Below are 26,246 nucleotides of genomic sequence, written 5' to 3'. Positions count from 1 at the left end.
CTTTGCCTACCATGGCATGATCACAAGTTGTCTCTCCTTGAGACACTTTTTCCTCGCCAAGGCCTGATGTCATGTCGGAGGGAACCCTCGGGTCGCCCCTGCACTGCTGTGCTGCATCCTCAACAATGGAGCTCGTCCCTTCGGAGCAAGCATCCGCTAGTGTCTTGATGCGAACGCGCACCCTGCGGAGCTCTTCCTCCAGGCGTTCCCTCTCAGCTGCCTGTTCTGCCACTCGCCTGTCGCACTCCCTCCGAGCTTTCCTGCATATTAACAACCATCTGTCTTGCACCCACCTGTGCAAGTTTGCCCCATGCAAACCCAATCGCTGGGCCACGGTGGTTAAGTCAAACAAACTAATTTCTGGCTGTTTCTTGCCCACATATGCGCCCTCCGCCTCTGCGACTTTCAGCCGCAGTTGTAAATTCTTCTCCTCCAATGCAAGTTCCTCCCTCCTAGCAGTGCGCTCCGCTGCCCGCTCTTCTTGCGCACGCGCTTCCTGCTCGTTCAACCATGCCCTCAACTCCGCACCTTCTAGCCCCATGCGTTCGGCTAAGGCTAACAAGTCTCGTGTATTAGCCATAGTTCCTAGCCGCTAGAAAAAAAAAAATCCAAACAAACGGCTTTGTCCTGTCGCGGACGCCAATTTGTGACACCCAAATATGGGGGCAAAGGTTCGTGCACGCAAATATGTTAACGGTTCTCTTAGGCGGAGCTAAAGCCCCTCCATCCACGCGCCACCGCCGCTTTAAGTAGCGACAACCTTTGTTGTGCGCCGCCTTTTCACCTCACACCAAATCCGATTCCGGCATTCCCGGTTCCGGCATTTCCGATTTAAAAATTTCCGGTACCGGCGTTTCCGCTTCCTGGAGTTGCACTGCGGAAATTTCCGCTTTGACTGCTGTTAGACGATGGTGAGACGCCCGCGCGTGCTTAGCAGAGCTGTGGCAGTCACCATAAGAAGAATGCAAAGGGGACAAGCTGTTGTATTCCACTGAAGTAGTAGTTCGCGGTCGCTGTTTTCCAAATGCACGAAAAAGGCAGTGGTCTCCAAGCGCCCAGGCACTACATTCCACTGTACGTTGTTGCTCGTGCCACAACCCGTCGCAGGTTGACGCGAAGCAGCGAACACGAGCAGATCGCTGGTTACAATAGGCGGTGGTTCTTGGATGGAATCGCATTCACAGTTTCAACCGCAGCTGGTGCAATTAATGCCTCTCCAGCGACGCAAAAGTAAACAACGCTAAAAACAAAACATCACTTCCACTCGGAACAGGAAGCTGCAGCTATGTAAGTTCCACTTGACGCCGGAAGCTAAGGGGGTCAGTGGGAGAGGAGAGGAGCGTGGAGGAGGAGGGCAGGTTGGCGGTACTTAACCTGGTCGGCGGAAATGTGTATGGAGGGGCTTTAGGCGGAGCCTCCGAGAACCCAATTGAGGACAAAGCCGTTGGTTTGAACACACACACGAACTTTTAATGGAACAAAATATAGGCTTAAAATAAATAGAAGAAAATAGAAAACATAAAAGAAACACTCAAATACACATAATCGCAGAAAGAAACACACTTGGGGCTAGTATGGAGCTGACTAGTGCGCGAGTCCGGGCTTGCCACGACGGCAGAAACACACAAAAGTCTCGATGCGGCGACGTGGCGACAAGCTGACGAAAGGAGTGGCGCCGGTCTCACCAAAGGTCGTGGTGTAAGTTGGTTGACCGGGCGACCGGAGCTGGCCAGCTCTGGCTTGGAGAGGTAAAGCAGGCGGCTTGGCGGCACGAGTAGACGGCGGCGGCATTCTGGCCGGGCAGCTGGGTGTAGAGTTTGGGCCCGTAGCCCGACTGCTCTTGTCTTGCCCACGGGCACAGAAGCTCACCGGCCTTGAGGAGCTGGCGGCACGCTCGGGTAGATGGGCGACGCACAGGAACGGGCTGGCAGGAGGCCCCGGTCGGGTGAAGTCCTGGTGGCTCGGGTCCGGAACCCGACGGCCCGTCTTCAACTCCCGGTGGTTGACCTCCTCCAGGCGTCGCTTCCTGGAACTCTCCCGGCGTCTCCTCTGCGTCTCTTCTCCTTCTGCCAGCGCACCACGCTTTTTCTTGTCTTCTGGCCGATTAGTCATTCTCCGATTGGCTGCCTGATGCCCCGTGGTCTTTCCTAATTGGTTTGTTTTTCTTCTTTAGTTGTTTTTCTTGCCCCGCGCATTCACGTGCCGGACGCTCTTCGGCGTTGTCGTTTTTCACCTTTCAGCACTGAATTTCTCTCGGCGCGCACTCCTTGTCGTCTGCTCCTGAACGTCCCGATCACCGCACCATGTCGCGCACCACACATCACACTGCGAAAAACATAAAATAAAACCATATAAAGCCAACAGACAATGAAGCCAAAGAAAGCATAGGGAAAATTAACTGTAGTTGCAATTTGGCTCCAACCGATGACACATTATCTTTTCATCCACTTTCATTTCCCTTTCTTTATTATTTTCTACATTTCAATTTCAACTACAGCTAATTTCCCTGATGCTTTCCTTGGCTTCATTCTCTGTTGGCTTTATATGGTCATGATTTACTGAATTGAGCCCCTCAGTTCCCCATCTTCTCTCGTTTATTAATTGTGGGGGTCTCGAATCTGGCAGCCTTGATGTCTTTAGGTAGCATGCGAGGGCGTTTTAGCCACGTACCCGCTCTCCTATGATCACGTGTTACGTCACGCCATCGGGCAAGAAAGGTGTTCCACATTCACCCACCTGGGCTCCGAGTGGCGCTGGCTAACACTCCTTGGGCTAGATCCAGTAAAAACATAAATACCCAAGTTAGTGGACGGTTTGATAGCCGTCGCCGTAGCGCAATTGGCAGTGCAACGCATGCATAATGCGGAGGTTGTGGGTTCGGCTCCCACCTGTGACACATTATCTTTTCGTCCACTTTCATTTCCCATTCTTTATTATTTTCTACATTTCAGTTTCAACTACAGCTAATTTCCCCAATGCTTGACATAAAAATTGTAACAGCGCAAACACATGCAACCACAAAGTAACAAGAACGAAACACAAGCGCTGACTGTACACAGTCAGCGCTTGTATCTTGTCCTTGTTACTTTGTGGTTGCAGGTGTTGGCGCTGTTACAATTTTTATGTCAAGTATGCACCAACTTGCCCAAAAAGAAGTTTTAATGAAGTTCCCCAATGCGTTCCTTGGTTTCACTGTCTCCTGGCTTCATATACTGATGGTTAAAAAAATCCAGCCCCTGGGTTCCCCATCCTCTCTGAAAAAATAAATGCTTTACAGTACTGCACATTTGATTGTTTCATACAGAAATACAACTTTCTTTCATTTGGAAAAGCAAAGATGTAATCCCAATGCACTAAAGTTGCGATGAATAAAGAAAGTCATAGTTTCACCCGAAAGGTGAAGCATCGATTGCGATAGCTATACAGTAGACTGCTGTACAAAGTAAGGATAGTAGTATTATCTTCTATATACACTTATAAAGACATGCTCACTAACTAAATTAACAAGCATGGTTTCATGCATTCACAAGTAAACCAACACGTCTCACTCGATGACTGCGCAACACTGGAGTGAGGAAGTGTGGTAGCAGGAGTGACCTTCGTGCTGCCTCTCGCTTCAGCGCGAACAGGGCAACAAGAACACAGTGCAGTGCGTCTAGACACGTACACGCTGTCTCCATCGCAGACCGCTTTCATGATAGGAGCCGCACAGCTATGCCGTACAAAGCAGCCGCCCGAGTAGAACACCTCTCCTTCTGTTTGGGTCAGTTCTTCACACAAATTTCGGGAACTGCAAATGCCCTTGATGCGGCCTGATTTCTTTTAATTGTGGCACATTCCTTTTAATTGTGGCATCATGATGAACTCTGCGTATCTTCGCAGTTGGCACTTACATACTCACAGAACAAACACAGAAAACAGGAAGACAGATGGTGGACTAACCTAAGCACACTCATTACAGCGCATGGAGGAAGCTACGGCAGCCTCTGTGTACCAGCTAGGCTCCAAGAATAGGCGGCCATATTGAAATGCCGATGGTGATGTGGTAATGCAGATTTAGGGTCACACTGGATTGCCAAGGCAGGCAAGAAGCAGGCTGGGGACAAGGCAGTGGGGGAATATGGCATAGGCAGTAGGAATAGCAGGGCAGAGTTATTAGTTGACTTTGCAGAACAGAATAATATGCGGATAATGAATACCTTCTTCTGCAAGCGAGATAGCCGAAAGTGGACGTGGAGGAGCCCGAATGACCAGACTAGAAACGAAATAGACTTTATACTCTGCGCTAACCCTGGCTTCATACAAGATGTGGACGTGCTCGGCAAGGTGCGCTGCAGTGACCAAAGGATGGTAAGAACTCGAATTAGCCTAGACTTGAGGAGGGAACGGAAGAAACTGGTACATAAGAAGCCGATCAATGAATTAGCGGTAAGAGGGAAAATAGATGAATTCCGGATCAAGCTACAAAACAAGGTATTTGGCTTCAACACAGGAAGAGGACCTTAGTGTTGAAGATATGAACGACAATCTTATTGGCATCATTAACGAGTCTGCAACAGAAGTCGGTGGCAACTCCGTTAGACAGGATACCAGTAAGCTATCGCAGGAGACGAAAGATCTGATCAAGAAACGCCAATGTATGAAAGCCTCCAACCCTACAGCTAGAATAGAACTGGCAGAACTTTCCAAGTTAATCAACAAGCGTAAGACAGGTGACAAAAGGAAGTATAATATGGATTGAATTGAACATGCTCTCAGGAATGGAGGAAGCCTAAAAGCAGTGAAGAAGAAACTAGGAATAGGCAAGGATCAGATGTATGCGTTAAGAGACAAAGCAGGCAATATCATTACTAATATGGATGAGATCGTTCAAGTGGCTGAGGAGTTCTATAGAGATTTATACAGTACCAGTGGCACCCACGACGATAACAGAAGAGAGAATAGTCTAGAGGAACTTGAAATCCCACAAGTAATGCCCGAAGAAGTAAAGAAAGCCTTGGGAGCTATGCAAAGGGGGAAGGCAGCTGGGGAGGATCAGGTAACAGCAGATTTGTTGAAGGATGGTGGGCAGATTGTTCTAGAAAAACTGGCCACACTGTATACGCAATGCCTCATGACTTCGAACGTACCGGAATCTTGGAAAAACGCTAACATAATCCTAATCCATAAGAAAGGGGATGCCAAAGACTTGAAAAATTATAGACCAATCAGCTTTCTGTCCGTTGCCTACAAAGTATTTACTAAGGTAATTGCAAATAGAATCAGGGACACTTTAGACTTCCGTCAACCAAAGGACCAGGCAGGATTCCGTAAGGGCTACTCAACAATAGACCATATTCACGCTATCAATCAGGTGATAGAGAAATGTGCAGAATATAATCAACCCTTATATATAGCTTTCATTGATTACGAGAAAGCGTTTGATTCAGTCGAAACCTCAGCAGTCATGAATATATTACGGAATCATGGTGTAGATGAGCCGTATGTAAAAATACTGAAAGATATCTATAGCGGCTCCAAAGCCACCGTAGTCCTCCATAAGGAAAGCAACAAAATCCCAATAAAGAAAGGCGTCAGGCAGAGAGATACGATCTCTCCAATGCTATTCACAGCGTGTTTACAGGAGGTATTCAGAGACCTGGATTGGGAAGAATTGGGGATAAGAGTTAATGGAGAATACCTTAGCAACTTGCGATTCGCTGATGATATTGCCTTGCTTAGTAACTCAGGGGACCAGCTGCAATGCATGCTCACTGACCTGGAGAGGCAAAGCCAAAGGGTGGGTCTAAAAATTAATCTGCAGAAAACTAAAATAATGTTTAACAGTCTCGGAAGAGAACAGCAGTTTACGATAGGTAGCGAGGCACTGGAAGTGGTAAGGAAATACATCTACTTAGGACAGGTAGTGACTGCGGATCAGGATCATGAGACTGAAATAATCAGAAGAATAAGAATGGGCTGGGGTGTGTTTCGCAGGCATTCTCAGATCATGAACAGCAGGTTGCCATTTTCCCTCAAGAGAAAAGTATATAACCAGCTGTGTCTTACCAGTACTCACGTATGGGGCAGAAACTTGGAGGCTTACGAAAAGGGTTCTACTTAAATTGAGGACGACGCAACAAGCTATGGAAAGAAGAATGATAGGTGTAACATTAAGGCATAAGAAAAGAGCAGATTGGGTGAGGGAACAAACGCGAGTTAATCACATCTTAGTTGAAATCAAGAAGAAGAAATGGGGGGGGGGGGGCATTGCAGGACGTGTAATGAGGAGGGAAGATAACCGATGGTCATTAAGGGTTACAGACTGGATTCCAAAGGAAGGGAAGCGTAGCAGGCGGCGGTAGAAAATTAGGTGGGCGGATGAGGTTAAGAAGTTTGCAGGGACAACAGGGCCACAATTAGTACATGACTGGGGTAGTTGAAGAAGTATGGGAGAGGCCTTTGTTCTGCAGTAGGGGTAACCAGGCTGATGATGATGATGATGATGATGATGATGATGATGATGTAACGAAGTCGGTAAAATCGGCAGTTTGCTTCATTATATCGAAATTTCGTTTTGTTGAAATTCTACCTTTTATTCAATTAAGTACAGTTGCCGATCTATTTTTCTTACACGGGAAGAGGCCACAGAATTTTCTGAATTATTGGGCAATCGCAAAAAGGAAATTTGAGTGAGAAAACAATTCATTTTGATAAATTTGGAAGTCGGCGACGAATGATACGGTTTCATGCCACGTACGTCGACGCTATCTTCTCGACGGTATGAATTAAGTGAAGCCAGCCATGCTTTCACGTGCACTCCGCCCCCGCGGGTGATAAGCATTGCTCTCATTGGGACGACGCTATCAAAGCAAGCCCCGGCAGCGGCGAGCAAATGCTTCGTCTTCCAACTGGTCACCGAAACTTGAGATTTTTTATTGAGGTGTAGCTTCACGTCAGCACAAATTTCGCCTCGAGGTGTGGTGTCATGTCAGTGCGGGCCACACTACCGGGAAACCACCTTTAAGGCTATGTTCTCCACGATCAGTGATGCCAAACAGGTGGGGAATAGAGCTGCTGGTCGAAGATACGATGTGGATGATTCGTGCACCTGAGGGTGGGAATTTTCTTTTTTTTTAATTTAACGTTGTAGGCAGTAATTCTAACGGGTTAAACACGGAGCTTTCTTTTTTTTTTCTTTCCAAGGTGTTGTATTTCGGGGAGCGCCTTAAAAGCAGGAAAATATGTATGTTCGTTCGTTTCTAATACTTTGAGAAACTTCAAGTATTGAAATTTGAGCCAAAGTGAATATCAAATAGCATAATGTTCAATTGAATATTAAAAAAATATTGAATATTCACACTAGCTTGGTCAATTCAAATTAAGAGATTTCGAATATTCAGTCTCCAGGATTTCACTCTAGTAACTGGTCTATAGCAATATGCTTGTTCAAGCTACTAAAACATGCTGGCTATATTGCGTTATTTCTGACTACAGTCAACGACCGATTCTTTTGACCCTCTAGGGAACGTAAAAACGTCAGAAAATTCAGGCAGTCTGAAAAAATGAATGCATGCAAAAAAACGCACTTTTTTCCTTTTTTTCTCGGATCTAGAGGTAAAGGGCGAAGTACCATGCTTCCGAAACCCTGCCAACGCATCAATGAACATGCTATAAAAAGAGGCATTACAAAACTCTGTATGCAGCCGACAGCCGGTTTATTATGTACACGTGCATTGTCGGGCAGCCAGTGTTATTGCTGCAGTGGCTTGAAGAACTTGTTGATTGTTGTTTGAACGCCGTTCCGGTTGCATGCGATCATATTCGCCTCGATCTGAGCAAGGGTCATGTCAGAACTGTACACCAATGAAAGAGTCAACAGTGCTCGCGTCAACTCGGCGCTTGTATGCGGCGCAGGCATTGGCTCCTCATTTTCAGCATCAGAGTCTTTTGAATCCCCCACAACCTGACGGACTATTCCCTCGTCAGTCAGTTCTGTGCAGAAGTTGAGCTCATTGTCAGCGTCAACAAACTGTTCAAAAGTTATTTCTGTGGGTACGGTACTGCTTTCCGCGCTTCGATGCCATCAGCGAGGACAACAAAGACGAAGTGGGGGCCATCGAAGGCAAGCGAAATCCTCAAGTTGCGAATAGTGGAGTTCGCTGACGAGTGTCGAAGCACCTAGGCCTAGCGTCGCAGAGCACACTTGACACAACAGCACAACCACACTCCACGCTAGCCAATACGTGGCCTGCGCAAACAAACGAAATAGCGCCGCTTCGGAAACTCCGCCGGAGGCGGAAGTGCGGCCATTTGCAGCGATGAACATAGCCAGCGTGGCCAGACCAAATCGGTGTGTGACGGCTAGTATCGGTTAGTTGTGGTTCAAATCGGTGATAAGCTTCGGCTGCAAGTCGATTTCCTTCGCAAGGGCGCTGTGCGAGGAGCCAAAGGACCTTCCGTCGCGTCAGAAAGTCCGGAAGATTGGACGGCGGGGGGTTCGAGTGTCCGAAATTTTAGATGTCCTTATACATTGATTCTATAGGGCTCGTGGCGGTGCCGCAAAGACGTCCGGAATATCAGGCATGTCCGAAAATTTGGGCATCCGAAAATTCAGTCGTTGACTGTACAATAAATAACAACGTGCCCAATGAAAGTTACCATTGAAACTTAATTTGACTGTAATGTTGTTGCACTAATATTCAGCACTGTTTGCTTTCAATTTCATTCAAGCTGAAATTTTAATGTTTGTGCACATCTCTTTTTCTCTACTGGAACTCTTTGCTTCCTTGCTCTGTCATGTTGCACAGATGTGCTCAGCCGCTGAGACGCCTGCCCTGGCTTCGTCACCTCCTGTTGGTCTTGTGCCCGTCACCAACACACCTGTCACCAGTGGACTGGTTGGCTGTCCACCAGTGAGCATTGCACCAGCCAGTACTGTGCCTGTTACCAGTTCACCAACAGCTGATGTACCCATCAGCAGCAGTGCCCCAAAACCAGAAGGTATGTACTGTGACCTGTAAACTGAGACAGTACAGAGCAAGAAGCAGCACCTCCTTTCCCCTTGTTGCTAGATTTTTTCACCTGAAGAAATAAATGCAGTTCTGCCTGCAATGCAAAGCAAGTATGCAATAGTTGGCGAAATATAATGCGCAGTAAGCCTTTCACCGCATTGCGCAGTATTGGTTGAAGTAAATAAACACTTGCAAATGCTTGCAGGCAATCTACTTTCGAGAAGAAAAAGAAGTGTGAGTGGTATATTCGAGTCCGCTTATAATGATACTGGTTTTAACAGTATATCCAATGAGTATCCAATGTATAATCAATGAGAAGCTGCTGCACTGTCAATTTTTGTATGTTTTCTGTGGTAAGATAACCCGCCTACTACAATGCCCCCATGCCGCAGTTATGACAATGAAGTCTGGCTGCTGGGTGTCCGTGCTGAAAAGTAATGAAATACGAAATCCTTGAAAAAAGAGAAAGAGAAATTCGAGCCGCTGCACCCTCCCCTTCGCCCCAATAGCTGCCACGCACCCATAAATAGAACCTGCTTTCCGGTATTCTCCACATCGCCAGCCTGCGTGCCTCTCTTTCGTCGCCTTTCCACTCCTCCGAAAATGAATGGGCTGCGCCCATAGCTCTATGCCGCACCACCCTCCGAAACAAATGGAACCACGCCAAGTGCACTGACAGCGCTGCTCCCAGATTGCTCACTGAACCTCATTCTGTGCATTTCTGCTGACATATTAAGTCGCTCGTACTTGTCTTTGTTGGTTGTATCGAAGTCATCCCAAGCCACGTGATTGCCCCACCTTGTTTGTCTTGCTGCCAAAATAAAAGATGGCTGATCTACCTGCTGATCATCAGCAATTCATGACATTGCCAGTGAAAAGAAAGCGTCCGGCTCTAGATTTGTAAACAAAGTGTAGTATCACGAAGGGCTATAAGACGGTAAAAAAGTTTCCGACTTGATGCAGAAGTACGGACTATCACAACCGACAGTGTCAACAATCATCCGCTCGGCAGAGAAGTTCAAGAAAATAAAACTGCTTGGTAGACAACGAGTGCAAAGACGTTCGACAAGGTGCCTACACGGAGGTGGAAAAGGCCCTCTACAAGCGATGGTGCCTCTGCTATAAACTTGCCCATCCCCAGGCCAATTCTGGCTTGAAAGGCGAAGCAGTTTGCCCTACTTAACAAGAATGTAGACCTCCAGCCAGGTGACGGCTGGGTACAGCACTTGGAAGAGAGGCACGGCATTGTTTACAAAGCTGTCACCGGCGAGGGAGCTTCGCTTGACATAGAGGGGAAGCAGAACTGGGTGGAAGAAACACTGCCCCACATCCTCAACAGCTGCATTGACACCAACATATATAATGGCGACGAAACAGGACTGTTCTTCCAGATGTTGCCGTCCAAGATGCATACACGCAAAGGAGACACCTCTGAGGGTGGCAGAAACAGCAAGCTGCACCTCACCATGTTTTTGTTCGCCAACATGGACAGGAGCGACAAGGGCCCCGCATTTGTCATTGGGAATTAAAAAAATTGCCCCTGCTTCCGCAGTGCTGCCAGGATACCGGTTCGCTACTGTCACAACCATTCACGTCCTTCGCTTTATGGGGAAGTGGGTATTCTGACCTTCATTAAGACCCCCTTTAGCAAATTAATGAAACTGCAGAGTCTTGTTCAGTTCTTTATGCCGATTCCAAATATGCAGTTGTTTTTAAAATATGCGAATTCGTTCTAAAGCTAACTAAAATAATTAGCATTGTTTCTGGTAACAATGGAGCGAAAACTACTTATCAAAATCTTGCTTTAGGCATGTAGCTGGATACTAGGAACGATAAGCTTCACAATAGTAGGAATAGGATTTTGGTATAACAATTATTGACAATTATACAGTACATTAAAGCTTTCTGTTCAAAATGGGTTCAAGATGGCTGTTTAATGTACGGACAATAAAAAAAATATCCAAACAGATACAAGAATCTGGTCCTACCATTGTGTGCATTACTTATGTAGCTCAGTACTGCAACAAAAATAACAATTATAGGTGCCCCGATTACTGTAAAATCGCTCCCAGAAGGATGCAAATATTAAAAAATTAATGTTTTGAGAAAAAGAAGAACAAAAATTTATTGGTAGAAAGAACTTCGTTGCCTCTAAAACGGGGTAATGCCGTGTGGTCGGGCCCCTATTCCAAGGCACTGCTGGCCCTCGCCATCCTTTCTGCCCTCCGGACGAGCCTGAGCTGATCCCCGAGGGTGGAGCTGGATAGCAATGTCTCCCACCTCGCTCTCGTGTTATTATCTTCTTGTTCTTCTGTGTGAGCTGTGCACTCCCATGTGATGTGGTAGAGCGTTGATGTGCTCCCACACCACGAGCATATGTCCTTGTATGCTGTTGGGCAGTATATGTGCAATTTATGTAGGTTTATGTATGTGTCCGTTTGGAGCATGCGTAACGTCGCTGAGCCCACGGCTGAAAGGTTCCTGTGAGGGGCTGGGTAGAGCCTTCTGAATTCCCTGTAGTGTTGCAAGATCGCTTTATAACTTGGATCTATGAGTGTCGGGTCCTCCACCATGTTGCCATGGGCAGCTCGGCAGTTAGTGAAACCTCGAGCCGCCTCATCTGCATGGAGGTTCCCAATAACACGCTCGTGTCCTGAGGCCCATGTTATCGTTTGGGTATATCTGATGTCAAGCTCTCTGTTGATTTCGGTAAGTATCCAGCATGCCCTCGCGCCGATTTGTCCCCTCTGATAGTTCCTACATGCGGCCTGAGAATCTGTGACTATTGTTAGTGGATCATTGCGCTCTATGCCTTCTCTTATAGCTAAGGCGATGGCTATCTCTTCGGCTTCTAAAATGGTTGCTCGGGAAACCGAAGCACAGGCCGTGATTTTCCCTTTACGGTTTACGACAACTGCCACCATGTTCTTTGTGTTGGCCCGATATGGTGAAGCATCCGTGAATCGTGCAGTGTCCAAGTATTTTGTTGTTTTGTCTATGTATTCTGCTCTAGCTTTTCTCCTTCCTGCGTGTAATGTCGGATCCATGTTTTGTGGTATTGGTGATACCCCATACGAAGCTCTAATCTGGCAGGGTAGACCTTTGGCGTTTTGGTATATTTGTATGCATTCTGCAAGGCCGATTCTTTGAAGAAGAGCTCTGCCGACTGTCGTTTGCGCCAATCGACTCCTCTGTGCTACGAGTTGGGCTTCAGCCAGCTCATGAAATGTATTGTGGAGGCCGAGGGATAGGAGCTTCTCATTTGAAGTGTTGCGTGGCAACCTCAGGGCTGTTTTATATGCCATCATTATTATTTTATCAGCTTTTTCTTATTCCTCTCTGTTCATGGTATGGTAAGGTAGGGAATACATTAGTCTGCTAATGACCAGGCTTTTCACCAGTCTGAGGGTGTCTTGTTCCCCCATTCTTGTCCGATTATGAGCCACACGGGCTATCATCCGGTTAATTTGTTGCATTGTTTTTCTGTTCGTGTTTAAAGTCTGTAGACGTCTGACATTAGATTGCAGCCACATCCCCAACACTCTTACTATTGATCTCTCAGGAATAATTTTCCCTTCCAGCCTGATCTCAAGTTTGAGTCTCGGGTCAGTTCTTTGTTTTTTGGTTTTTGTGAGGCGAATGAGTTCTGACTTCTCCGCAGAGCACTGCAGTCCTCTTTGTTGCGTATAGTTTTCTATTATATTGGCTACCCGTTGGAGCTTTTCCTCCTTCTCTCCCAAGTTGCCCTTGGTTATCCATATCGTTATGTCATCCGCGTATAGGGAATGACGGACGTCGGGGATTTCTTGGAGTTTTTTAGCTAGTCCAATCATGGCTATGTTGAAGAGTGTAGGCGAAATCACCGCACCCTGTGGCGTTCCTTTGTTAGGAGGATGGATGACTTCAGATTCATCGTTTCCTACTTTGATAACTGCTGTTCTCTGGGTGAGGAAGCTTCGGATGTACTGGTACATCCTTTGACCGCAGCTGGTCTCTGCAAGTCCATCCAGTATCCCTTTGTGACGTCGAAGGCCCCTTTTATGTTGACAGCCATGACAATGTGTTCTCCTGCCTTGGGGACGTTCATTAATACTTCCTCTTTTAAAAGCAGGAGTATGTCCTGTGTTGACAGATCTGGTCTGAAGCCAAACATGGTGTCAGGCATTAAGTTGTTTTCTTCAAGATGACGTTGGAGTCTAGTGTTTACAAACCTTTCGAACACCTTTCCTAGACATGATGTGAGATGGGCCTAAGGTTGTCTAAAGTAAATTTCTTCCCTGGTTTTGGAATCATGATTATCACAGCGTGTTTCCATAGCTGTGGTATCATTCCTTTGACCCAATGGTCATTTATAAAGTTCGTAAGGGCTGTTATGGCTTCATCATTCATGTTTCTAATCATGGCATTTGATATTTGGTCCGCCCCTGCCGTTGTGTTCCGTATTGTACTGGCGATTGCTGCTCTAACTTCTGCCACCGTGAAAAGTTCATCCATTTCTGGGTTTGGGTGTCCAGTGTAATCAGCTTAATATGGGGGTATCGGGGCTTTGTTACCGAAGCATTTTCTATGGACTGCCTGAAGGCGTTTTTCTTTTGTGCCTGCGTACAAGTGTACCAATCTCTCCAAGTTCTTTTGTCCTTCGCGTCTGGTTTTGAGCGCGTCAATCATTCCTCTGAGGATGTTCCACGTTTTTGCCGTTCCTAGGGTTCGATTAAAGGGAAGCTGAAAGCTTTTCCATAAAAAATGAGTGAAGAGCAGAACGTCGTGGTTTTCAACCCTCTGAATTTGAATATCGCATCAAAATTGAGCAAAAGAAAGTGCAAACATATTTTATTTCGACGAAAAGTGCAGCAGCGGACACACCCAGCTCGCGCGTCTCGTTTCCGCCTGTGATTGGTCGGGCGCCTGGTGACGTCAACAATGGTGTTCGTCTGGACCGACTGCTGCCGCTACACACGAAGCATGGTGCAAGGTAGTTTGGTGCTGTTTTGCTGAGACGGTTATGGAAAATTTCGAGAGCTTGCGTTTCTGTGAGGAGTTCGACGTTAAGTCCAAACTCCACGAGAGCGATTTTGCTCGCGACAGTAACGGGCGACAACTTCGAGCGACAAAACAGGCCGTCGCTCGAACAGATCGTTCGGTGTTGTCGCTTGATCACTCGTTTCTAGAAATCTAGAACTCGTCGCTCGTTGCCCGGAAGTGCTATGAGCGACTAGCCATTAGTGCGAAGCCGGAACTGGATGTACATAATTCAAATACTACTGTTTGTCGCACGGAACAAGCAAACTATTGAATTTTACACGTGCAAGTATAAGAACCTAGTGCAAGACCTTCAGAAATATTTTATGCTCCTTTTTCAGTAAAATACATCAACTTAAATTGATAAAGCATGCGTCACACTAGTTTCGGCGTGTATATTGCTGCCCTCATACCAAGAAGTCGTCGCTCAAAGCCGTCGCTCGCGTGGAGTTTGGCTTGCAGGCGACGAGTGAACGCGACAGCCATCGCCTTGCTTGCCACACTGTCGCTATCGTGTGCAAGATCACTTGTAAGGGGTTTATACTTTACTCCCTACATGTACGAGCCGATTGCAAAGAGCCGGCCTCTCCAAGAAGCAAAAAATGCTGGTGGTAGCACTGCTTTCCACGCGAACGAAAGCGAAGTGTTAGCATCTCCTTGTGTTGGAAATGTTCTTTGGCAAGTATGTTTTTTTTTTCTTTTTTTTTAAGCTGCATTCAACATTCCAGTAAGTACGTTTCCGGGCAAGCAACTGTGGTGTTATGTTCCTGCATGCCTCCTTGTAGAACGTAAGCGGTGATGCGATCTTCGGCATTTGTGCGCTGCCCCAAAGCTGTCGGCAATCTACACGGACGGTTTAAACGCGGGAAAAGTTTACCAGCTGTTGTAGCACGTGTAGTATAGAACCTTCATCAGTGCGCCATCCGCACGCTACTCGTAACCGGCGAATTCCGTCGGCTACGTGAGATGGTCGGTTTTTCTATGTGTGTGAGAGAAGGGGGAGCGCAGCATCCTGGCATGAGCAGGCTTTCCAACACATGTAAACTTTACGCTTGCACTGCGTTATGGTAGCTGCATGCAGGCTGTTTCACAACACACGTGCGAATAGAAAATTCGCGGCACTTGGCGATGAAACCTGCGTCAAGGGTGGGAGATAAACATGCACCTTCCGTTCAGCATGCTAACACGAAGGAGAACCCAAAGCACGCATTATTGATAAACTCCGGTTGTAATCATCTCGGAAGTGGTTAGAGCACAACACTGTTGTTCTTGAGCGCTTGAAGTTGTTTCGCTTCACAGCAGCCTCCCACTTAGCTGAAAGCTTCTTGTCTTGCAGGAACTAATGGAACATCGGAACATCGTCGCGGCCACTGGTGTTAGTGCAAGCGTAGGCTTCACAGAACGCCAGCATGATCGGCCTACAAGTTCAATTGATGCTGCGCACGTCAACTACCACTCCTATATACACACAAACAAAGGAATGTAGGGTCGAGCGAAGCAGATTAGGATGGCACGCACACAGAAATAAGCCCGGTCAAGCACGGTCGCGGAGACTGCAAAAAAACGGGACACCAGTGCTGACGTCACTACGCCGCGGTTTCCGGTCTCCACTCGCATCGTCAGCGTGAGCAGCAGCACGCGGCACTCAACGGGGGGCGGAGCTACAGCGCAATTTCAAATGACTATTGCGTCGCTCCTAAGTGAAAAATCCCCCCCTCCCCCCAAAATCTTACTTGCATGGTTCATAAGATTCCTGCATCCACATATGAGCGTCTTATTGAATTCGACAGACTCTTCAGCTTCCCTTTAAGTGATCCGCAGAAGCGTTCCCAGTTGGCTGTTGTAAGTTGATTAGCGTATTCCTCGGCCTTCTGGGTTATATCTTTGATTTTCATTTTGAGTTTGCGGTTGCATTTCTGTCGCTTCCATCTTTTGGTCAGGCTTCATCTTGCATCCCACAGATGCAATAAGGGAAAGTCCACTTCAGGTGTTTTGTCCGTCCTGGTGATGGTTTTGGTGTGTTTCTGCTTTATATTTCGTATGCGTTCACACCAATTATCTAAATCATTTATGTCCGTGGTTTGTTCTAAGCGATTCTCTGTGCGGCCACCAGTCTGTTATTTTAGCTGTACCTATTTGTTTGTGGATTTGAGCTGTGCGGATTGTGGTGCTTATAATGCAATGGTCACTTCCTAGATTTTCGAGGGTGTTGCACCGCTCCGCATTTGGACAATTTTTGGTTATTGTTAGGTCCGGACTTGTGTCTGCGGAGATACTATTCCCTGTTCTTGTTGGCATTGCAGAGTCTGTTAGAAGTGTCATTCCGAGTGCATCTATTTGTCCCATGATATTTTTGCCTTTATTGTTCTGGGTTGGATACCCCCAGCTTGAGTGCCTGGCATTAAAATCCCCAACTATCGCTAGAGGTCTCCCCTTTGCCATTTTTGCTGTCTCTTGAAATAGTTTGTCGAACGTTGCTCTTTTCTGACTCGGCGGGCTGTAGACATTAATTATGAAGGCACTCTTTCCTCTGGTGCCTTTATATGTGATTTCTGTTATTGTATGCGGAATGTCCGTTCCTTCTATGGATTTGTGACATATTGCTGTGACTCTCTTGCCCACCAATGTTGCGGACTTCCAGTTTTCACCTTCGGTATTGAAAGTTTCGTATCCCTGTAATTTTGGGTTTGTTCCGGCTTCTTGCAATGCAATGATAGCTGGTGATCTTTTTTGTGCCATCACCAGCTGCGATAGTTGTCCCATTTTACGCCGGAACCCACGGCAGTTCCACTGCCATATTTCGCACTCTTCGGAATGTTTTGAGAAAACGCAAAAAAAAAAAAAAAACGGACAAGCTCATTTTTAGCCAAATATAACAAAAAGTATTAATATATCTACATATCCAAATGGTCAGTAGCCACCAGGGATGTAATCTGTCTGCCTACAGCTACCCAAATGGTGTTTTTTGAAGGCGTGTCACAGATTTTCTGCAGATGTACGCTTGCGGGCTGATGCTGCTGCTCGCCGGTTATCTTTCTCGGCCATTCTAGTGCTGTTTGGTAGCCCCAGGTTCAAATGAAGCTCCTGGAGTATGGCAGATGAAGCTCACTCATTCCCCGAATTAAATTTCATTACTGCCTCAGCCTCAGCAGCTTCAACAGCAAAAAGCGAGGCATGCTGTTCCTTAGGTGCCAATGTCCAAATCATGGAATGCGAGCATTCATTACTGTCTTGGGTCATGCCATGCTGGTACCTTTGAAGCATTTTCTTCTAAAAGGCACTCATACACTGGCAGAAGGGCTTGACTAACATGGACAGGCAAATTATATCGATACTTTGGGATGGGCTCATTTTTTGCTTGTGCAGCATTCTGACGGCACCACGAGTCTGGACCAGATGGGCAAAGACTGTGGTTTCAAACCTTGTCGTTTGACGTAATGTGGTGGTATGTTGCCATCACAGCCTTCTGCATAGCTTCACATCCTCTTTGTTGGATTTTACTGCCCATCCATAATAGGCACTGAGTTTGGTCCCCATCGTTTTTTGGGCGTGATTCACACAATCTTCCTTCTCGACTGGTACAAAGCCATACACTTTGGCTTGTGTGAGAGCAAGAAATGCGCGACTATCACCATTTGAGAAGACTGCGGTGTACCTCAGTTTGGGCTGCTGAAGTGACCTCTGATACAGTATAAGCGCCGCTTTAACCTCCATCTTCCCTGCTTTTCTTTTTTTTGTACATATGGCTTGCCTTCCAATCTTGGTAGTCCGGGTCACCAGGTTTCGAGCCGCACACACACACACCGCAGAAGTTGCTCAGGACTACGTAGTCAAGCACAAGTCTGGAGAACAGTTCGATAACCATGTCGACTCCGAGGTGCGACGAATGGCCGCACGTCATCCACGAGCCATCGTAGCATACTGCTATATTCCTGGAGTTCGCAAGCCTCAAGTCATTATACAATGACTTCACTGATAGCGCACACGTCCCCATCAGCTTTTGGGCAGCAGACGATGCCGGCGCCAGCTTCTGCTTGAGATAGCCTTGTCACGTTTTCTTATGAAGGCCACGGCACAAGATATTTATTGCAGCAAAAACATTGTTCATCACTGTTTGTCGATTTCCAGTGCTAATCATCGCACGAGCAGCGACAATGTTCACTATGAAGGGGTTGACTGCCTTGCTGTATTTCACGCGCGGCGAGCTCCACTCAAAAACAACATTGCCGCAGTTTTCACAAATGGCGAGAAGCTTGACGGCAAGGCCGTATTCTCATTCCTCTGGGTCAAAAAGTCATGGAGCCACCACAGAGACTGCACATTAGACGCGAGACCAAAGCGCTTATCGCTTCCGCAGTGATAACATAAATGTTTGACTCTATCTCCACCAGCCCATCCGCACCGTCGTGGACGCTCGTACACATGTCCAATTTCAGCTTCATTGCCGAAGTTCCCACCAGTTCTTGAAGGTTTTCCTCTGCTTTCTTCTGCCATTGGAGCAATTCCACTGGCTGCACCATCTTTGTGTCGTGCCGAACGCTGCTCCTGCGATCACCATCGGCCGGCGATGTCGTTAGACCTAGCTCGCTCTCGCCAGGTCCGTTGCATCCCACATCGCCACCGTCGCTTGAAACCGCCGGTGGGTGGTCGTTGCTATGTTTTTTGGCAGGGTCGGAGCACTTTTTGAAGTTGTAGCGCGCTCGCTTTCTTTCCTTGCCATGCTTGTTTCGAGCTGCAAACTTCCGACATTCTGACATCACTACACGCTACTCTAGCGGCTTTCAAAATGGTCTCACGGTTCGCTTTTCAAGCATGTCTGTGCGCTGTAGCAGACCACACCAGCCACCTAAGCCAATCGCAGGACTTTATTTAGTCACATGCACTGAATGGGTGAATGGGGTCGCATGCTGGGACTTTTTTTCAGTGCAGTATTTCTGAATAGCGAATAGGGGGACGAAAGAAAGTGTGGCGGGAAATTGAAGAAGAGAAGTAGTTCTTTCTAACGTGACCAAGATGGCCGCGACAGCATACATCGCTCAGCAGTGGCTTGGCATGAAAAAAGCCCCTTTTTTATGCTTCTTTTTGTCAAAATACAGCTTGTGGGGATTACATAAATTGATATTGCGGCTAAAATATTGATCCATGACGCAGGAAACTTGGTCAGAACATGCGGCAGTGTTTGTATATTATGAAAATACCACTTTTAAGAAACCCATTTTTTCGCAATTTTTTGGTCTCTAAGACCCGTGTCCCCTCTTAAAATAACATTTCTTTAAAGCGAAGTTTTCTTTGCAGCCTCTGATGGGTTTTGATGCTGTACTTGCCATATTTACTCGAATCTAACGTGCACTTTTTCCGATAAAACGGGTCCAAAAATTGCGTGCGCGTTAGGATTGAGTACTACTCTAAATCTGTGTTACCATATTGCTGCAAATCTTTGCAGTGCTTGCTCATTCTTCAAATCTGCCGCCACGCCGCTTTATCACTTTGTTTGCGACGCAAGACACGCCCAGACTTATCCCGATTGATAGCATCCAGACAGAGCTGATTCTAGATTGTTCCAGAATGTTCTAGTATTTTGCACACTTTATCTAGAAAGCTCGGTATCAGCTTTAAATTGAGCGCAGACGACAGCGGCGGGCATTCTGTTCGACGACCTCCGAGCACACTGGTCGCCTCGCCGCCGCCGGGTAATTCAGTCCGTTGTGGGCACAAGTCAGCCCAATAAACAGTTCTCTGTTGATGAACTTTTGTCCGTCTTCATCGCCCCTGCGACTGCCGTCACCACTACGTGACATCTGGTGGAGGTGCGGGGTAGCCTTCCATGTTCCGGACGCGTCCTTCAAGTCGTGAAGCCAGCCTTCAGCGCTTCGCACCCGAGGACGAGCCAACAACTCAGCGAGCCAGCCGACGTCTACAGGGAGAGGATCCTGAGTTCGGGACCTTGCCGGACCGCACCAGAAAGTGAAAAGACGCCGCTACGAGTACTGTAGCCTCACCGAAGATGTCGACACCGATCATACTGCAGCAGCCGCGGGGGCCGCCAACCTTCAATGGATCCCTAGGCGAAGACCCTGAAGCATGGTTGGACCAATTTGAGTGCGTGGCATCGTTCAACAAGTGAGATGATGCGGCAAGAATTGGACAGGTATTTTTCTCATTGGAGGGCTCCGCACACACGTGGTACGAAAACCACGAGTCGTCCCTAACGACATGGGAGCTATTCAAGAGGGAACTATTGAAGGTATTCAGTAGTGTCGTGAGGAAAGAAAGAGCTGAACGACTCCTCGAGTCCAGGATCCAGCTGCCAAATGAGCCCGTCCGTGGTTACGTTGAAGAGATGAAGCGCCTATTTTGCCGCGCTGACCCTGAGATGACCGAGGAAAAGAAAGTTGAGTTTTTAATGCACAGTGTAAAAGAACAACTCTTTGGCAGCCTCGTCTGCCAGCCGCCAAAAACAGTCGAGGAATTCATGCAAGAAGCCAGCTTGATTTAGAAGACCCTCGACGTCTGGGCTCGGCAGTACAACCGCCCTTCCTCTGTCTGTGCAATCCATCCGGACACGACGACCACCACCAGCGACAACTTGCGGGAAGTGATCCGCGAAATTGTTCGCGAGGAGCTACGCCGATTACTGCCATCTTCCGCACAGCTGCAAGCAGCAACTCTCATGGATCTGGTACCGGAAGAAGTGCAACAGGCACTTGGCACCCCGACGGCCACAGAACCCCAGGCCATGACGTACGCCGCTGTAGTACGCACTCCTCAGCCCCAACGGCAACCACTACATCCTGTCCGACATGAACAACTTGTTCTCGGGCACCGCCTCCCTGCCCCCGCCTGCCAAGCCTACGAGCAACGTTCAAGCCCCAGGAAATGCGACGCCTGGAGGACTTCCGACAACTGGCCGTTGTGCTTCCATTGTGGTGAGGCCGGCCATATTTTTCGTCACTGCCCGTGCCGACGTATCGGTCTTCGAGGATTTGCCGTTGACGTTCCACGACCACGCTTCGGCTAACGTCCGCAGTAAATTGACGAGTACCTGCGTCGAGAGGAGTACACGCCAAACTGCCTTTTGCGCTCACAATCGCCGTCAACGTCGTGCTTGGCGTCGCCATGCCGCAGCTAAGCAGCCGCGGTACGGGGAAGGTCTCTGAGCCCCCGTAGGGGAAACTAAAGACAGCAACCTCTGGAGGTGAGGTTGCTCACGAACGAAACGCCGAAGATCCTCCACCGATAACGTTCCATGAAGACGCTACACCTGCTAGGCAGCATGAAGAAGCCCCACCCGCTGCACTGACGCCGCAGAAAATGACAACCCCGACCATGACGCGAACTGCCTTCAAAACGCCGCCGCCACCCAGAAAAGCTTCAACGATACGCCCCACCCGCAACTCAAATACGCGACGAAGCCGTAACCCGACGCCGAGGGCGACGTGCAATGCAAGAGCCAAGACATCCAACTTATAAGTGGCTATCGACGGTCGGAAAATTACCGCTCTAGTTGACACAGGAGCCGATTACTGAGTGATGAATGGAACATTCACTGCGCAGCTGAGGAAAGTCACGACCGCTTAGGATGGCCCACAAATTCGCACCGCAGGTAGCCACCTCATTATGTCATCAGGACGATGCACAGCGCGAGTGACTGTCAAATGACACACCTATCCTGCAACTTTTGTTGTGCTACCACAATGCTCCTGCGAAGTGATCTTGGGCTTGGATTTCCTTAGTGAGCATCAGGTGATCATCGACCTGCGATCCAAGCTGATCACGCTTTCGATGGACGAGACCATCCCTTCGATGAGAACTCTGGGAAATCACTTTGCCCTGAACATCCTGAAAGAAGAAGTGAGTGTCCCACCCCGTTCAAGCGTTATCGTGACCGTAGGTGCCATGAAAGCCATTACAGTCGCCGACCGTTTATTCGGACCTCACGGGGACTGCGAAAATGTCCGAATAAACAGGTGTCCGAAAAAGCAGATTAAGAAAAAAAAATGAAATCCTTTATTTCCACGCGCTTATTCGGGCTCGGCAGTAGGCTTGGAAGAAATCGTGAATGCGCCGTTGCACGCTGTTCTGTTTACGCGCAATCGGATAAGCCTGAATCTCGGAGAGGGTCGTACGGTCACTATTGACGGCTGAAAGCACAGTCACTGCTTGTACACGCTCCGCATGCGACGGCAGCGTAGCACATGGTGCGTCATCTTCCGGCGGTGCAGCAGAAACCTGACGAATGATCTTGCCGTCGTCGAGTTTTGCGCATGTCAATACAGCAGTGTCAGCACCTATGAAACTGTCAAATGAGACGGTGTCTGGAATCGCAATGCAACCACTGCGCAGGTCTCGGCAGAACATTTTCCGCGTCAGTAGGGAGCACATCGGAAGGCGACAAATCTTAGGTCCCCGGGCACCCGCTTGCCGGCATTCCCCAGCACAGTCTGCGCGGGCATTGTCGGCGCCATTAGACCCTTGACGCGATGTTTACGTATGCCGCGTTGGATCACCGAAACCTCGACACAGCACACAAAGCAAACACCACCGTGCCGACACCAGTCGCATAAACGAAAAACGCGGCCTGCTCGCAGCGTCTTGCGCTAAGAAACAAACCGGCTGCTGGATTGTCTTGACGTGGCTTACTAAGCTGAAACCGGAACTGCTGCAGAGCCGCTCTATCTAACCAGACAGAAACGATGATGATGAGCGGGGATTTCCAGTAACGCCACTTCGTGGGGCAGCAAGGAAGCTCTGTTCAAAACAAAAATGGCGTTGAGCAAGTCGAACCATGCACCGGTCAGAGTCGGTGCATGGTGCTCTTGACCGAGCTGGCTAAAGGAGTGTCCGAAAAATCAGACGAGAGGTTGCAAGGTGTCCGAACTTTCGGCAGTTGTTATACATTATGGTCTATGGGGAGAATGGCGGTGCCGCGAAGCTGACCGAATAATCGGGCATGTCCGAATTTTTGGAGTCCGGAAAATCGGTCGGCGACTGTAACTCTGAAGGCATCATCGAGGGGAACACGCAGTTGCTTCTAAACCGAGGAATCGGTATCGCAAGAGGCATCGCACATTTCCGCAACGGCCAGGCCGAAGTACTGCTGACTAACTTCAGCGAAGAATACCGGCACATTAACAAAGGAACGGCGATTGCTTTCTTCGACGAAATATCCGACGTACGGGATTCCTTCGCCCTCTCCGACTCATCCACAGAAGATTCGTCTGACCAAGAGAACTCGCCCACTTTCGACATCAACCCAGCCCTGCCCCGGAACAAACAAGACCAGATCCGCTATCTGCTTCGAAGTTACAGCGAGTGTTTTTCGTTATCGCCGAAGGTCCGACAAACGCCAATTGCCAAGCATCGCATCATAACCGACCAGCACGCCCGACCTCTCCGTCAAAGCCCCTACTGTGTGTCGCCGCGAGAACAACGAGCCATCCGGAACCAAGTCGAAGGAAATGCTTCACGATGACGTCATCCAGCCATCAAACAGCCCGTGCGCTGCACCGCTTGTTCTAGTGAGAAAGAAAGACGGCGCACTTCGATTCTGTGTTGATTACCGCTGCTTAAACAGCATAACAAAGAAGGACGTCTACCCCTTCCTTCGCAACGGCGACACACTAGACCGGCTCTGCAATGCCAAGTATTTCTCATTGATAGACCTGAAGAGCGGCTACTGGCAGATTGAGGTCGACGAAAGAGGTCGCGAGAAGACAGCATTCATCACTCCGGATAGACTCTTTTGAGTTCAAGGTGATGCCATTTGGTCTCTGTTCCGCACCAGCGACGTTTTAGCAGGTGATGGATATAGTGCTGGTAGACTTAAAGTGGCAAATTTGTCTGGTATATTTAGATGGCGTCATCGTCTTCACCTCGAACTTTCAAGAACACCTCTAAAGACTTCGGACAGTACTAGATGCCATCAAGTCGTCTGGCCTAACCTTTAAAGCCGAGAAGTGCCACTTTGCTTATGAAGAGCTGCTGTTTCTAGGCCACATCGCTAGCAGGGAGGGAGTACGTCCAGACCCCGCAGAAAACAGCTGCTATTCAACAGTTTCCACCGCCAGCCGATAAGAATGCTATACGCAGATTCCTCGGACTGTGCACATATTACCGACGATTTGTGAAAAACTTTTCGCGCATCGCCGAACCCCTGACCCAGCTAATGAAGGCAAACGTGCCATTTAAATGGGAAGCGCCCCAAGCAGAAGCCTTCAAAGAACTCTAGCGCCATTTACAATCCTCACCAATCCTCGCGCATTTTGATGAAAACGCTGATACTGAGGTGCATACCGACGCAACCAGTGTGGGCCTAGGCACCGTCCTCGTTCAAAAAAGCGACGGGCTGCAGAAAGTCATCGCATACACTAGCCGTTCCCTTTCCAAGGCCGAGGCTAACTATTCGACGACTGAGAAGGAGTGCCTTGCCATCATCTGGGCTACGTCGAAATTCCGCCCCTACCTGTACGGACGACCGTTCGAGGTGGTCAGCAATCACCACGTGCTGTGCTGTCTTGCCAATTTGAAGGACCCCTCTGGCCGCCTCGCTCGATGGAGTCTTCGCCTCCAGGAGTTTGACGTCACCGTCGTTTACAAATCCGAACGCAAACACTCTGACGCCGATTGCCTCTCACGAGCCCCTGTAGATGCGCCGCCACCGGACGACGATGAGGACGCCTTCCTGGGACCCATCAGCTCCAGCTCTTTTGCCCAGCAGCAACGCTCGGACCCTGACCTAAAACGCCTCATCGAGTACTTGGAAGGCAACGTTTCTTCACCTCCTGCCTCTTTCAAGCGAGGACTTTCTTCCTTCTGTGTACAGAATGATGTCCTCATCAAGAAGAACTTCACAGCGAACATAACAACCTACCTCCTTGTTGTACCTGCTTGTCTCCGCGAAGAAGTTCTACAGGCTTCCCACGACGAGCCGACAGCGGGACATCTCGGGTTTACTCGCACTCTCCGCCGCATTCAAGAAAAGTATTACTGGCCCCGCCTGTCTGCCGATGTCGCACATTATGTGAAAACCTGCCGAGATTGTCAGCGACGAAAGACCCCTCCCACCCAACCAGCAGGATTCCTGAACCCCATTGAACCCCCCGCAAGACCCTTTCAGCAGATCGGCATGGACTTGCTTGGCCCTTTCCCAAAGTCAACGTCTGGAAATAAGTGGATCATCGTAGCGACCGACTACCTGACCCGCTATGCCGAGGCAAAAGCCCTACCTAACGGAACCAGCAGCAGAAGTCGCCAAATTTTTCGTGGAATGCATTCTTCTCTGACACCGCACCCCCGATGTACTCATCACGGACAGAGGAACAGCATTCACGGCAGAATTAATGCAAGCCATCCTGCGTTACAGCCAAACCAACCACCTGAGGACAACTGCATACCATCCGCAGACCAACGGACTGACCGAGCGCCTGAACAAAAGCATCGCCGATATGCTCGCCATGTATGTCCATGCCGAACACAAGACCTGGGACATCATCCTGCCATTCGTCGTCTTCGCCTACAACACCGCAGTGCAGGAGATCACCCAGATGACGCCTTTTAGGCTCGTCCATGGGAGGGAGGCCATGACCACGGTAGACGCCATGCTGCCCAATATTACAGAAGAAGAGAATGTCGATGTCGCCGCCTACCTTCAACGCACAGAAGAAGCTCAAAGGCTTGCCCGATTACGAATCAAAGACCAGCAGCGAACCGACACCAGACGCTACAACCTACGAAGACGCAACGCGGAATACAAGCTAGGAGACCAAGTCTGGGTTTGGACGCCCATTCTCCGCCATGGATTGAGTGAAAAGCCTTTGCGCCGCTATTTCGGCCCGTACAAGGTTCTTTGTCACCTAGGTGAACTGGATTATGAAGTCATCCCTGACGTCATGACTGCATCCCAGCGACGCCGCGTACAACCAGAAGTTGTTCATGTCGTCCACCTGAAGCCCTGTTATGCACGCTAAAGGACGCTGCATTTTCACGTTCTGTGTTTATTTTCACACGATTCATTTTATTTGTTGCTAGTCGCATTATTTCTTTTCATGCATCGGTTCGATGCCTCTTTGAGAGGGGAGTAAGGCCGCAAATCTTTGCAGTGCTTGCTCATTCTTCAAATCTGCCGCCACGCCACTTTATCGCTTTGTTTGCGACGCAAGACGCGCCCAGACTTATCCCGATTGATAGCATCCAGAAAGAGCTGATTCTAGATTGTTCCAGAATGTTCTAGTACTT

The 26,246-nt window shown here is 48.5% G+C and overlaps 1 protein-coding gene across 3 annotated transcripts in view; it reads left to right on the top strand.

Annotated features, from left to right (window-relative positions):
• Positions 1-26,246, top strand: part of pdm3 (POU-domain protein pdm3) — a 149,206-nt gene that overhangs the window by 87,463 nt on the left and 35,497 nt on the right. For all 3 annotated transcript variants that reach the window (XM_075682742.1, XM_075682741.1, XM_075682743.1), the window contains exon 11: positions 8,790-8,982. In XM_075682742.1, coding sequence (XP_075538857.1) covers positions 8,790-8,982 — 193 coding nt within the window. The remainder of the gene's footprint in view (positions 1-8,789; positions 8,983-26,246) is intronic.

The sequence above is a fragment of the Dermacentor variabilis genome, chromosome 2 (assembly GCF_050947875.1).
Source record: "Dermacentor variabilis isolate Ectoservices chromosome 2, ASM5094787v1, whole genome shotgun sequence".
NCBI lineage: Eukaryota > Metazoa > Arthropoda > Arachnida > Ixodida > Ixodidae > Dermacentor > Dermacentor variabilis.
The sequence above is the reverse complement of the archived record's forward strand: the minus strand, read 5'-3'. Positions and strand labels throughout refer to the sequence as shown.